Below are 15,391 nucleotides of genomic sequence, written 5' to 3'. Positions count from 1 at the left end.
AAGTAAATACTTCTGGTGGATTTTTAAATTTTTTCCTGAGCCACTGTATTCTTAGAGCTGAATGATCATTGGAGAGAAAAGTACAAGCAGATGATTTTTTTTGAGAGTGAATTTGTATTCAGCTTTATTTGTGATCCTTTTCCATACGCTCTCATGGTTGGAATGTGGGAAGTTTCCAGCATGAGTACTTGTGAAAATGTATTTTAGGTTTGGATGCTTAAATTCTTTCTGGATGTGTGTCTGAATATATAATTTCCTTTGTGATCACATTATCCAATTTAGGATTCAGGTGTTGAGTAGTTGCAGAAATCCCCCTGTCAGGGAATAGAAATGATCTCATTACCAGGTAATCTGTGCTACACCATGTGCATTTCAAAATTAGATGATTTTTTTGTTCAGGCTATTTATATTTAGGGAATAACAACACTGAAGCATTTGCTTAATTTTAAGTATATTGAGTAATCCAGTTTGAAATGCACAAGTGTTATACTAAATTCTTTAGGGACATAGTGACAGTGCCCTGAAACTATGAACGATTGTTTTGTTATATTTGTACATAATAAAAATGTTTCTAGAACTGCCCAGCAGCGTGGAGTTGATCATGGGCATGTTTGTAAATTAAGCTCTGATCAAACAGACAAATATTGATGAGTGTGTTGTAAACTGAAAGCAGGTAAAGTTTGATCACACATTACAAATTCCAAAGCACAGAATATTATGCTCATATTTTAGAAACACAACCAGTGAAAAACGTATATGTTTGAAAAATCTAGAGTGGAAGCTTGAACAATTTTCTGCCTTTCCTCATTTCTCTTAATTTCAAAATAAATCCCACTTTAGAAGATTTAGTAAAAGGAATAATCCTGACTAAAAATGAAATTCTTCCTTCCCGTGTTTTTTTTTTTTTTTTTGCTAACTGCGCATGAGTATCAGATGCTCTTAGAAGAAAGGCAAAACATTTCTGTTCCATGTTTGAAATTATTATTTCCCTACAATTTCTATAGCCTCTTTTGAGGTGTTACATTATGACTTCTAGTGTAGACAGGTTGCTGGCTGCTACCACTGCACTAAATCCCAGCTGAGGAAAGCACTTGAACTGGAGCTCAAAGCACTCTTACTTCGTTTCTTTCTGAGCATGCTGGTGATTAAATTGCTAGCAGATGTACAGAGCCTTGCTGATGCTACTGTGACTGCAGTGCTGGCAATGGCAGAAATACCAGCAGTTGTTGGAACAGCTTGGGCAGGAGGCAAAGCACAAGCAACTAGTAGGCAAGTCATTCTCCCAAGCTGAGATGTGGCCAAAGCAAAATCCCAGGTCTAAAAATGAGGATAAAATTCAAATGTATCTCCAAAAGATATGACTAAATCCATGCTCTACAGTACCATTAGCCCTTGAACAGAACATTAATCAAGTTGCAGTAAATGCACAGGGAGTTGCTGTAGTGGACCCAGTTCAATACTCTCCCAAGGAAGGAACTAAGTCAGCATCTTACAATAAGATACAGCTTGTTCTTTCCAGTGGAGCCATTAGTATACTTTGTTGTGGAGGAATTTCTTTCCAAATCTCTAAAAAATCAGTTTGTGATGATATATTAAATATTGTCATCAATATCTTCGCATGCTTAACTTTAAGTAACGTCAGAAATTTTCAACTTGTTTTAAAAATAACTGTACAGTTGAAGCAATACTAATTTAAACTTAGGTATAGACTTTGCATAGTAGGATTAGTCATTAAATTAGCCTCTGTTTCTAAAACTCTACCTGGCATATTTAATTCTTTGGTTTATAGTTTTATAAGCTGATCATATAGATTATAGATAAATATTTCCTCCTGGTTGTTTCAATTAATTTCTGTTCACTTTATTTTAATCATCCCATTATTTTAATGTCATTACTCCTGGTGATTTTAGTGATTTTAAATACCACAGTAAATTCCTTTATCATGTTTCCCAATTTTAGACTAAATTTTCTGTGGTGTATTCAGATTTGATACCAGCAGTCCTATTCCAAAACCTTCTCCTGTCCCAGCTGTCCTTTCCTGTCAAATGCAGGTTGTGTCCCCAAGCTAGGACGGTGCCATCCCTGTGCCGTGTTCGTAGTTCAGACTCTGGATCGTCCAGCCCACAGGACTTCTCCCTGCCTATTTCTTCCTGCATCCCCAGCAGGGAAGATGAAGCTGCTTATGCACTCCTACTCATGTGTGATGGGACAGCCCTTCTGGAGGGCACCCAGTGCTCTGGATCTCCTGCACACATACGGTCTTCTGTCCCACCACACGTGCTGCCACAGCCCTGTCCTCTCCCTGACATGGGGCTTGGCAAAGCTTCTCCTCAAGCTGGTGAAGAGGCACGTGGGGATGCCAGGGTGGCAGTAGCTAGAAAGCAGCACTTGGCGTGGGCATCAGTAACTGTTCCAAGGTAGTTTTCATGAGAGATGAGCTGTTTGCTTGATGACTAATTAATTTGCTTTAAATGCAGATTTTGGCTCATTCTCAGAGTGATTTGCAAATGTATTTTCTATCGGTACATGTATCAAAATAATTTTGGGGGAGCAAACCACAGCCATCACTGGTGATCAAACACAGCCATCAAACCATTGACACACTCTTTGAGTGTGTCCACTTCCTTATCTGCTGAGTAGTCCATCCATCAAATCCATGTCTCTCCATTTTAGTGACAAGGATATGCTTGGGATAGTATGAAACGTTTTGCACAAGTCCAGGTAGATGATCTCAGTCTCTCTTCTCTTATCCATCACCACTGCAACCCTGTTGTAGAAGGCAACCAAATTTGTCCTTTTTGCTGAGCTTCATCTTACGCTGTCATGTAAGTGCACACTGCAGTACCAGTATTCTCCCTGGGTGACCCTCCCTGTCCTCTGTCAGCACCAGCCTGGGAAAGGAGTAGGGAGCAGAGCAGGGAAATCAATGTATAAACTTTGACTGCAGTGAGTGAGGCTTGTGGAATGAAAGACTTGGACAGAAACCAAGAGAGGTGGTGGTATGTAGGGCTGCTGCAGAGCCGAGGTGTTAATGACATGCCGGCTAGGAAGAGTAAGTGGGATCTGAGGCAGTGCTGTGCTCTTACAGCATCTTTGTTGGCCACAGGAGAGGGAAATTAGGCTTATATGTTACAGTATTTCCATACGGAGGTGCTGTAATGCATGGAACTACACTAAGGCTTGTGATGAGCGTGGAAGGGTAAACAGCGATAGATGCTTCTGTGGTTCCTCGTCCTTTCCCTTTCTAAAAATACAGGAACAAGAGTATAGGGAGGAAAAAGCAGGTGGTGTTACTGAAATATGGATTCTGTAATTCTTACAGGGTGTGAACGATGGGGTTTTTTTATGATTGAAATATACCAAGTGAGAATTGGATCCTTCTCAAAGCAAGGAATTAATTATGCTGCTTAGAAGTTGGAATAATGTGAGGGAGCACCACATGATCTTCCTGTTGTAGTGCCAGTGCACCTCTACAATCTGCAGTCTTCTTTTCCACTTCCAGGCTTATTTTAGGCAGTATTTATTTGTGTCTTGTGTGGCTTGTAGTAAGATAGAAGTTGCAAGTAAGCATCAGTATAGACAATATCTTGTCTTTTAATAGATAAAGATATGGAAGGATCATGATGAGTAGGAGTGGGTTAACCAGATTCTTGTGGTGATATTTATCCTGTGTGCCTTTCAGAGCACTGGTTCACTGTGAATTTTATAATTTTAAATCCCAGTCTTTATTGATCAGTGGTAAGATTTTGACATTTTCATTTCCCTGCTGTGAAGACTTATTTTTGACTTTCCTTTCTGTCTCCTCAAATATGAATCCTCTCTAATTTCATTAAGTGATCAATTATTTTCATGTAACATAAAGTAGAGCACAGAAAATTAGTCTTTTCTTTGTGCCGTACTGCATAATTGCATAATGTCTCTTGTATCTCTCCTTTGTAAGGTAAATAGCCACAGTCTTTTCTGTCTTTTCTCATATTAAAATTTATCCAAATCCTTTATTATTCCTACTACTATTATTGTCTGAATCCCCTCTAACATTGGAGCATTCATTTCTTGAAAAGCTGTTACCAGTGCAACGTGGCACTGCAGAGATAACGCTGATCCACATTAGTTATCTCCTCACTGGTCACCATTTTATTCACCATTTATCCTAATTTCTTTTAATTGCAGTTAAGAATTTCATTTAGAAGAGTGGTCTTCTTTGAGAAGGGTTCTGTGACCCTGAGGTGTCTTTACTGAATTGATAAAGTTTGCTTTTAAAGTATGTGTAATTCCATTTTCTCCCTCTAGTACATACTGATTTCAATGTTGAGCTCATCATGATATTGTCTTTTCATCCAGTATTTTTTAGGCTTATCTTGAGATTCTTCACTGTCATTTTTGATGTTTCCTGACACAATAATTGTATGTTATCTCTAAGCTTTGCCATCTCATTGTTCATATTTTTTTCCAGATCAAGAATAAATGAAATAGAAAACACAGAATTGAGTTTACCAAACCTTTTTCCTGATGTGAAACAATTATTATTTTGAGACATATGTTAGACTATTCAGATGATTTGATAAATTCTTTTTATGTAGATTTCAATAGCTAAAAGACTAGATTGCAGCTACTTTTTTTTTTTTTTTGCAAAAACCATAACAAAACTAACAGTCTCCCAAATTATCTTACAGACCCTGTCCAGAAGAATTTCAAATCCCTATTTGGAAACTCCTTCAAATAAGGTACTTGTGAACTTTCTTTTAAATTCTATTTCATCAAATAAAATGCGAGGAATGCTTCTGCTTCAGTTCAACCTCTTATTCATAGCTTTGAAGGTACTTGTGAATGTGACCTGCAGTTAAATCCAGTCAAGAAGTTATCATTTTGTGTGTGTGTTTTATAAATCACATCCTGCTATTACTGAATTTGCAAACTGAATTGTTGTTAATTCCAATGTGCACTTGCTTCCCAGTCACTTAAATGATTGCCACTGTCTAGCTTATTTTTACAGTATTTTGAGAACTCTGGTTTGCATGTCTCAAGATTTTGCTCCCTCAGAACTCTTCTATATGCCTTAAAAAATCCTAAGCATAGGAAGCAAACAAACAAAAAGGTGAAACCAAACAGAATCAAGTTGGTTCTTTGTGTCACTTGGTGTGTTTTGCTGAGACAGTGAGGAAACAGCACAATAGAAGCCCAAGGTAAATTCTTCAATAAGGAGTAGTACAGAGAGTCTGGATGGAACATGGTTTATGGAAGACTGAGCTGGGTTCTGTTTTGGCAGACACATTTGCAGTCTTGAGGTGCAGGGCAGAAATCAGGTGTAGGGAAATCAGAGGTGTGTCCATTCTGAAAGACCACATCCTCCTGGCAATGCATGGATGAACTGATCTACAGCTATCATAGGAAACCTCTAAAGGTTTTGAACAAAAAGACTACGAAATAGTCTTTCAGTGTGTATTAAGCTTGAAATAAATTATTTAGCTCAAATACATAGGAAATTATATATATTTTAAACTGTATCTGTGTGATTTTGCAATGGTTCATGTGTCTCTGCTTTGCTAGAATAACACATTTTCATTTAAATTGTCTTTTGTTCAAAGGTAAAGCTGATGGATAGTTAAACCTCTCCTTTTCTAGAGCAGCAAATCTAAAATCAGCCCAGCTCGTGGGGCACCTACAACCCATGATACAACTGGCAGAAGCTGGGGTGCATTTCCTATGAGACTGGGTGCTTGCTTGTCATTTACCTGTGAAGAAGGCATTGCTCAAAGGGAGGGAGCAGACAGTGGCAAGAAAATTTACTACAGCAGGAATAAATCCCTGTTTGTCAGTTTTCAATTTCTCTTTTCATTCAGATTTATGGGGAAAGTTCTTCCTGTGCTGGGAGAGCTCTCAGGAATATTTTTACTCTACAAGCTTCTGACCTGATTAAAGACCGGGTGTACCTTACTGGCATTTGCAGGTAAATAAAAATAATTTGTTTTAATTAGCTGTAAGAGTTTTATTTGCATTTATCTATGCTCTGATTTGACAAAATCAGATTCTGACAAATTCTGTGTATGCCACTAAGAATTAAAAATATTTTCTTAAAAAAATTCTTTAAAGTCTCATGTACCTTAATATCTTTTCTTACATTACAATGTCAGTTGTCAGAAAGCAGCAGTTGCCCGATTGTATATACATTAATTCAATTGCTTATGGTTTTCATATACAATAGTGTTTGTCAGTTATTTTGTTGAAAAGAAAGAGTATTCCTTTCAGCCATGGTTTGGAGTTATAAAAGAGCTTAATTGGATTCCAAGATTTAGTGACACAGTGATTTCTGCATGTAATTTATGGAATATTTCTGTAATGAAGTGATTTTCCATTTGTGTTGCATTGTAGCATAAATGCTTCCTCCTGTTTTCAATTACACCAAAATGTGCAGCTCTGTATTATGGCACCATTCATTCACACCTGCATTTAAGAAAAATGCACTACTATTATCATTTAAATATATAATTTATATTTACGAATAATATGAAAGATTTACGAATAATATGAAAGATTAAGTACATCCTAGAGCAGTACTTAAAGGTCTTACACATATTGTTTAGCTGTACTGATTATGCCATGCTTGGAAAGGAGATAAAAGGCTGAGGCTAAAAGCTGGATTTTATTTATCTCTTATGCATCTTTGGATGACCTGTATGCAGCACAAATTGATAAATTGCTACGTGTTACAAAGTATGCTATGCAAATCAGGTATGTAAGGGAACTTGCTTATCTAACATAAGTTCCCTCACAGTAGCTGGAGGTATCCTCTGAGGCTTGCCAATGTAATTTCTTCCCTTGAAATGAATAGGTTTACAAAAATTAGGAATTGAGACAAAGAGTTTTCTCTGCTGAACAAAAGGCTGACTTTTGATAGCTTTAAAAATAGCTCTTTTTTATAAAAGAATGTTTTAACATTACTGTAGTTTAAGAAGTGATGTTTTGCTTATTTTCAGGAGAAGTTGTGTTGGATCAGAACTCGTAGACTGGCTTTTGGAGCAGTGCCCTTTTGTCAAGTGCAGATCTACAGCAGTTGGAGTGTGGCAGCTCCTCCTGGATATGGGCATTATATTGTCAGGTCAGTCCTGCCACTACTTGCAGTGTGAGGAAGGCTAGCTATCCCTTTCTCCTGCATAGGACAAAAGCCATGGTTTTGATCAGAGGAGGGGAAGGAAAAAAGCACAGATTGATCCAATTTTCTTGCCAGTTCTTTTTTCTACTATCTTTCTGAGAGGCTCACTTATGTGACCTTTCATTTCATAAATACCAAAGATCAATCCCTTGTTTTTGGCAATTTCATTCCTTTTTTCATTCCTGTAATTGACTATTATCAAGTTGCAGACAGAGTGCGTGTCTTTTCCAGCCTTTTTTTTTTTCCCCTCAAGCTATTTTAAGTTTCTCACAAGACAGCAGCTGTTTAGTGGCTGCAGATCATGGCTTTACCAGACAACTTCTGTAGCTATTAATGATTTTCTTTTCCTCTCTGTTTTCTATAATTTTTAATTACAATGGGTTGAGAGAGGATCCAGCTCCTTGAGACGGTGGTGAGGCCAGGTTCTACCGTGCTGTCTCCAACTCCCCCACCAAGCTGAGGGATTTGGTCCAACTAATGTGGTTGGTGATAATTACACTGGTAACTAGTTTCTGGATAGATGATGGAACTTACTTAGAGGCTGGGACTACTTAGGTAGTTCAACTCAGATCATACCCCTCCCTGGGGTCTGTGCTAGACACTTAACCTCCTGTGAAAAGGTGAGAAGTTATGGAAGATTTCTACATATGTACATTGAAAGTGTACTTTAAGGTTTTCTTCAGCTAAACTGACAGCATGGCTGGTCATGCAGCCTCAGCAAGGGCTAAATTACTTGTTGCAGGTGCTTGTGCTTTTGGCTTTGGACTCTGTCCTTTTTTCCCCATTAAATCTCTTTTTTTTTTTTTTTTTCAGGGAAGACAACTAATACATCTTCTTATTCTTAGGTCTAGTCTGCAATTCCAGTAGCCCTGAATTCCAAGAGAAGCTGGAATAATGATGGGCTCCATCCCCATTACTGAACTTTGTTTACTAGTGCCTGACCATTAGTGAAATCAGTTTAGAAACCAGTGGAAACTGAGACTCAGAAATCTAACAAAAAAAGAGGAAGGATTTTATTCCCTAAACCTGAACAGCTTCCAAAACTGATTAAACACTCATCAGTCTTAATGGTTGAATTTCAAGATCCTGGAGATCTTTAAATTGGGGTTTTGGGGTTTTCCTGTTTGGATGCACTGAATTAAACTGAGAGGTCAGGATTGTTTCTGTGCTGAGTATTCAATCCTTTTGTCTTGTGTGATGGTATAACTCAGCATTAAGATCAAGTGTAATATAGAATGTGGTAGGAATCTTTACATGCTGAAAGTTTAAAGAGTATTTAATATTATTTTTTCTTACAGTGGACAGGCAACTCTATTTTCAAGACAGTCATGTTTTCTACCAGTTCTCAGCGGATGAATGTACCTACCTTTTCTGTGAATTTGAGAAAGAGGAAGCATGGAAGAATGGAGTAAAGCTCCTACTTCAACTACTGCCACTGTCTCCTCCCAGGATTGACATGTGCAATATGTAAGTGTGCATATATAGCTGTCTGCAACTTCTACTGACTACTTTACAGGCGTCTGGCCTTATAATGACAGTTTGCCCCCAAACCACCTTGCAAATGAGACAGCTTTCTTTTGGGGGTTGAAAAATCTTGCAGATATGTGCTTTTCATCTGAGAAACTCAGTATGGGTAGGAAAATGGAGGCCCCTGACTAGGGAGTTTGGACATACAACAGTTTTTAGGGACTAGCTTGCTGTCTCTAGTTTGCTCTGTTACCTGGGCATGTGATTTTTTTTGGTCTCCTCTTACATTTGGAGGCTTGGCATGAATTTGGCAGCAGGGATGCTCTGGTGGTGATTGACTAGCATATCAGATGCCCTTGTGATGTGTCAGGATCAGCTTTCAGATGGATTGACAAGATGGGTGAAATGTGGTACCTTCAGTCATTTGATTTTAATTTTCTACTGTATGTTTGCCAGAGCTCTGTAAACTCACATTATTATTCACTTTTTAGAATATGCCTTTTAAAAGTTTTGCTTCCTATATGTCTCCCCCTTCACTTGACTATTAAATGTTACCATACTTACTCTCTGTGCTCATATGTCTGCACTCTAAGGTTGCCTGTTTAGAGTGGCTAGAAGGAAAACATAGTTACTTGTTCCACAGTGAGAGGCCAAAATAGAGGAGAAGGGTGTTAGTGAGAGCTCTGGAGACTCATGACTATTTATGTTTTAGTAAATCTGCAGGAGTTGGCCTGAACTGACAAAGTGAGTTAAATTCTTTCATTGTCCCTAGCATGATGATCCTCAAACCCAATAATTTGGATAACTATTACTCTGGCAGTACTAGAATTTATTGTCTTTGATGCCAAAGACAAAACTTTTTTCTATGGGTACTTTCCTTCTCTACATGTTAGCTTTTAAAAATGCTCATTCTTGAAGATGAATGCCCAGTAGAAATATTTCAAAGGAGCACAAAGTACAAAGACCCTGTAAGCTGTCTCAAGCCCAGATTCTTAAATTCAGACATGCTGAGCTGGTAGGAAAAAAGACTCAGTAATTTCTCTACACGGTTAAAGGCATAAACTTGATTCCCTTCCCTATTGCTGACTGCCCTCACCAATCAAATATTGGCAGTTCTGGAGTGGAACTTCTCTTCAAAATGCGTTTATTTGATCAGCTTGAGTGAGTGTAGGCAAGTGACAAAACCCCAAGCTGGCTAGAGCAGTAGGACTGAATATGATCTTCTAAGCAGCTGACTCACATGGGAGAAAACCTTTGACTATTTTTGCAAATTGAAATTCTTGTCTTCCAGACAACTCTGGCGCTAAACAGTTTGTCTGTCCCTTAAATATCAGGGCATTTTGATCTTGACTTTAGTGGGAATTGAGATTTTTCTCATCACTGTAAATCAGACCACTTTTCATGGTTTGTGTCTACTTGTTCAAAGGACTTGAATCAAAAAGACAGAACAGATAGGTCATATTGATGTGTTATATGAAGAATGCTGGGTAGGAAAATGGATTGAAGGCTTTTTAGGTGCAAGTTTACAGTCTGCTTTGCAGTTTTATCATTTCAGTGCGACTGTCATTTCCAGTGGAAGATGATCCCTGTCACATGAATTGAACAATTATTCATTAATGTACATTTCCAGCTCCTTCCTGCTCACATTATTCAAATTTGAATTGAAGATGGATTCCTTTTGGGAATATTGTCACTGAAAAATTGTTTTCTGGAGCTTTTACCTGTCAGATTGTGAGGGTGCTTTTTGAAAAAGTATATATTGTAGGAATTGAATTTTAAATAATGGTATACACTTAAGGGATTGTGATATTAAAGCAGAAGGAGGCTTTTCCATGTTCAAAATTCTTCATGCTTGATGCAAATAATAAAATACTAAAACACACTCAGAAAGGGAATAGGTGTGATGAGATGTTTGTTAAAGTTGTCTGACCTGGTTAAATAAAGCCATATACTCCTTTTCATGAAGAAAGAGAGCAATTCTAAAAAACTTTCCATGCAGGGTTTGTCTTTTCTTGAATATATAAGCTGTTTTGCATACCATTAGAAGCATAGGATTTTTTAATAATTTCATATTTGTACTAATTTTTCTGTCTTAGCTTTTCTCACAATCTATATTGACTGCATTAACTCTATAGGGATAGAGAAATTCTTACTTCATTAATTAGTTTCCCTGCTTTTGATGAGATCAGAAGCAGCTGCCTGCTTGTGCACCAGAAGGGAACATTGGATATCTCCTGGTGGTTCCAGGGGCCAGATGACCTCTGTCTCCTCTGCAGCTGTGGGTAGCAGCCTGGACTGCATCAGTGGGTCTCTGGAGTACCATGGTTCTGCTCTCCTAGAAGGAGTCTGTAGACCTGAGTAGGCAGTAGCAGCTCTGGGGACTTCCTTCAGCAGCTATTCTGGAAACCCTGTTAAACAAACATAGCTCAGATTTGACTTGCTGTACAGATTTTTGATGGATCTGTATTTGTTCCTGGTCAGTCTTAGTGGTGTTACCAAATTATTGTAGAAAACTCTACAATGAAAATACTGTTCTGAAGTCTGAGATGTGCTTATGATTCCTGAATAAATGCTCCCCATTGGACTTGGCAGAAATTCCTTACATTCAACATAACATTGGTGGGATTCACCATGGAAAATAAGTCAGGACATAGCAGATTTTCAGCAGCTCATGCTAATCTGAAGGCTAATGTTGTGTGTATTCCACAGGATTCAGACCCTATAAATGTTGTCAAATTAGATGGGACAAATGAAGAGGCTTCTTGGGGTCGTTAAACACCCAGTGTTAATCACAGTTATTCTACTTGAGTAGAAAACAAGTGAATATTGCAATAGCCTGGGAACAAAAAATCTGAATTGAAAGCTTTGCCATGGGCTCCCTTACAACCTTGAGCAATCACTTGGGCTCTTATTCAATGCCTCCTGAATTCTTTTCCAGTTACTGCAATGGTGTTGTATCAGGTGTTTAATCCTTGTGTGCTTCTATTTTCTTCTTTGTAAATGGAAGTGTTTTTAACAATTCCCAGAACCACTGGTAGATGCAGGGAACATTTCAAAAATGCAGTCAGTAGCTGGGACTGTTGAAATGTATCCCATAATACTTTTAAAAATTATTGGAAGGTATGTTAGCAGAGATTTTTTTTTTCTTAATCTTGCATTGCTTTTTATTTTCAGAAGCATTATATTCTCTGTCTTCTGTCCTGAAACAATTTCCATTTTATTGATATCAGAAAAATAACCATTCTTAGAAGTAATTTGGTTTTCATGCAAATAGCCAGGATGGGATATTGATTTAGTTACTGCCTTATGGAGTTCCTGGAAAGCTTTTGCTGAACACAAACAGCTCTCAAGTATTGGATGGAAACTGACTTGTCTGCTTGCAGATCTAGGACAAGCACCTCTGCATCTCACTCTGCTTAGCAGACTGAGCCCACAGATCACTGAACTGTATAAGCACTAATTTGCCTGGGCTTGGTAGCTCCTGTTTGGTACCAAACTCACTAGGTCCTAGCTGTCCACTTTTGAAAAAAATTAGGGTGATAACTGTTGCTTTTGTCCATTGGCCTAGGTGTCAAAATATACCCTTCCTCTCTGATTCTGAAGAGCTGATTCTAATTTTTAGTGTTTTCGTTGTTTCAGAAGTATTTGATGATCATATGCAGATGAATAGTGGGAGTATTTTTAAATAGAAAATGAAGTGATAAAGGCCCAAGAAGGAACTAGCTATGCTATGTGCTGTTCTGGGTTTATAGATTACATCTGTGGCTGTGTCTACTGAGCTGCTATCTTCTGCCTCCAATTTAGAAGAATCAGGACCTGGCTTGGTTCTGAGAGATCAGAAGAGAACAGATGTGTAGAGAGACTTCTAAAAAGTTCAGTTATTTTAATCTCATTCCAAATTATAAAGAGAAAACCTGAATAAATCAGTCTTAGTAAATGAAAATGCATTCATTGATTTCTTTTGGACCATTTATAACACTCAAAATGTTAAATCACGTTTTCTTTGAATAGGAAAGGCAGTTGTGAAAATAACTGTGATTTTAATCTGAATTACCATTTTGATCTGAATTTGCTTGCCCCAGGATGAATGCATGTGTCGTTCTGTGCTTTCTGACCTTAATTTTTTAATCAGGGAATGAAATTTTTGGACATGGGATGTAAGAACCTCAATATACCAGCTGCATATTCCAGATGTCTTGCCAGCTCTCTCCCTAAGGACATCAAGGCATATAAGCAATTAAATAATTTAGTCAAAGGCAGAAGCTTCTGCTAATACCTAGGATTTATGTTTATTTCAGCAGCTGCAGTTTTGTGTATCTGTTCAGCTTGCTGGCATGCTTCTTGAATACCATGAAAAGTAAAGATCTCAAGGGCATTTTCTTTTACTTCTTCCTGTAGTTAGAACCCTATCATATATGTATAATGCTTCTGATGGTCCATAAAGCTTCTGAAAAGCTTACAGATGTTTTAGTGATGGGAATTAGACTGTTTTAAAGAAAAACACAGTCTTATCCTGTCATATACTGTCCACTTTTGTGTGGCTATTTCCACATGGGCCAGGCTTCTGGGACGGTTTCTTGGAGGACTCTGCCTTTACTGCCTCACTTTTGAAAAGACACATTAAGTCTCTTTCTTGCGAGTTACTGTCAAGACATCCTAATATTGTTCTTAGCTGTTGCTTTAGTTTGGTTATTTATGGCTTCTTAAACATATTATTTTTTCACTTTCACTTATTTTTTCTGAATATTGAATTTCATGTGTGACAAAATTATTTTGATGTTGTCTGTTTTCATCTACATTAAGTTGTTCCATAGGTGCTGCTCCACACCTTAGCAAAGCTGGGTGGTGGGCAGATAGAAAACTCTTTGTTCCATTCATAGACTATGTTTTAGCAAAACAAAAGATACAGTCAAATAAGCAACTCTACTCTAAAGGGTCCTGCATTCTTCAGTTCTTCATCATATTTTTATAGCTGAAGAATTCTCTCACTGCTTCATGTTGGTCGGATCAAAAGAGTTCTTGACAGCAAGGGACAAAGGGTGTACTGTGTCGTTACCGACATGATTAATTATTGTCATGCTGCAGTCCTCATTTTGATGTGGAATCTCAAAGGCCCTTTTACATTAGTGCCTGTGGCTACACAGTTCCTTACTTTCCAGGAATCAAAAGATGTTGAAACAGAATGAAAGAAATAATAAAATCTTATTTTTATTTTTTTAAGGCCTGATCAAAAAATAGAAGATACAGCAGAAACCAATGCTGAAATTCTTGCTCGTCTCACTTCTGCGGTAAGGTCATTGCATCAAAGTTTGAACTGATAATGTTTGAAATATTGTCATGTTTTGGATCCTTTCAAATTACAGAGTCTAGCTGAACAGATGTTTGTATATGAAGACTGTTTTTTTAGTCTCTGGAAGGGGAGAGCTTTACTGAGGTCTTAGTGTACAATTCCAAAGCTATTAAATCAACCCAAGCAAGGACTGCAGCAGCCTGCTCTTGTACTAGATGCTATTCATGGCCCAGAAGATACCATCTTGGAGGATTAAGGTGACTTTTGTGTGTTGTGCTTTACACTCAGACCCTCTTGGCCAAGTGTACATCAATGGGAGACAAAAGTCTTCAGCAGCCCTTGTGTAGATTATCATAAACTTCTGATAACACCCACCTTGGAAATCTGAGCTTCCCAACTACGTTTAGCCTCAGTAAATTTCATCATAATAAACAATAGCTTCTTCTGTCTGTGCTAGAGTGTGGTGCATCTTGTTTATCTTGTGAGATCACTGTTCTAAGAAGAAGACAGACAGGACTTAAGAAAGTTAAGCTAGACTGACTCAATTTGATGTAATCTGTATGATAGCACAGAGTGCACCCTCAGAAAATTAGCAAGCAGTGCAACACTGGGAGGAATGGTTGGTCTGTTCCATACCATCCCTGGAGGTATTTCAAAGATGTGTGGATGTGGCACTTGGGGACATGGTTTAGTGAGGACTTGGCAGTGCTGGGTTAACAGCTGTATTTGATGATCTTACAGGTCTTTTCCAACCAAAATAATTCTATGACTCTATGGTTGTGCTGCCACTTAGAGGGACTTTGACAGTCTGGAGAGATGGGCCAACAGGAATCTCAGGAAAGTCAACAAAGGGCAATGCAATATCCTGCATCTGGGAGAAATAACCTCATGATTCTATACAGGCTGGGTGTTGACTGAAAAGCAGCTTTGCCAGAAAGGACCTGGGAGTTGTGGTAGACAGCAGGTTGAACCAGAAACATGCCCTTATGGCAAAGAAAGCAAGTGCTTCTTGAGCTGCATTAGTAAGAGCACTGTCCTTAGGCTAAGGCAGGTGATTATTCCCCTCTCCTCAGCACTGGTGTGCCAGATGTGGAGTCTTGGGTCTAGTTCTGGACTCTCAGTACAAGAGATACGGATGTCCTGGAGTGTATGTGAATGACCATGGAGATGGTTGGGGATTAGAGTACTTGACTTACAAGGAGAGTCTGGCAGAAGTGGGAGTGGAGTTTGGAGAACAGAAGGCTGCGGGAGAACCTTATTGATGTCTACAAATACCTGATGGACAGGCTCTAGCTGGCCATGATTTTCAGCAGAGGTTTGGATCAAAAGATCTGCAGAGGTGCTTTCCTACCTCCACCACTCTGCAATTGTGCAGTTCTGTGAACACTGCACCTAAGTCATGGTATCATCAAAACATGGAATTTGTGTTAGTTCTGTTTTTGGCATGTGAAAAAGTAAAGAGACAAAAATGAAGCAAGCAAGGT

The 15,391-nt window shown here is 38.3% G+C and overlaps 1 protein-coding gene across 1 annotated transcript in view; it reads left to right on the top strand.

Annotated features, from left to right (window-relative positions):
• Window positions 1-15,391, top strand: part of RAPGEF5 (Rap guanine nucleotide exchange factor 5) — a 155,573-nt gene that overhangs the window by 22,136 nt on the left and 118,046 nt on the right. Inside the window, exons 2-6 of the mRNA XM_053990492.1 lie at window positions 4,674-4,724; window positions 5,841-5,947; window positions 6,975-7,096; window positions 8,449-8,617; window positions 13,839-13,905. Coding sequence (XP_053846467.1) covers window positions 4,674-4,724; window positions 5,841-5,947; window positions 6,975-7,096; window positions 8,449-8,617; window positions 13,839-13,905 — 516 coding nt within the window. The remainder of the gene's footprint in view (window positions 1-4,673; window positions 4,725-5,840; window positions 5,948-6,974; window positions 7,097-8,448; window positions 8,618-13,838; window positions 13,906-15,391) is intronic.

The sequence above is a fragment of the Vidua macroura genome, chromosome 1 (genome assembly GCF_024509145.1).
Source record: "Vidua macroura isolate BioBank_ID:100142 chromosome 1, ASM2450914v1, whole genome shotgun sequence".
In the NCBI taxonomy this organism is placed as follows: domain Eukaryota; kingdom Metazoa; phylum Chordata; class Aves; order Passeriformes; family Viduidae; genus Vidua; species Vidua macroura.
Note: the sequence above shows the minus strand (reverse complement) of the source record. Positions and strands in the feature narration are given on the sequence as shown.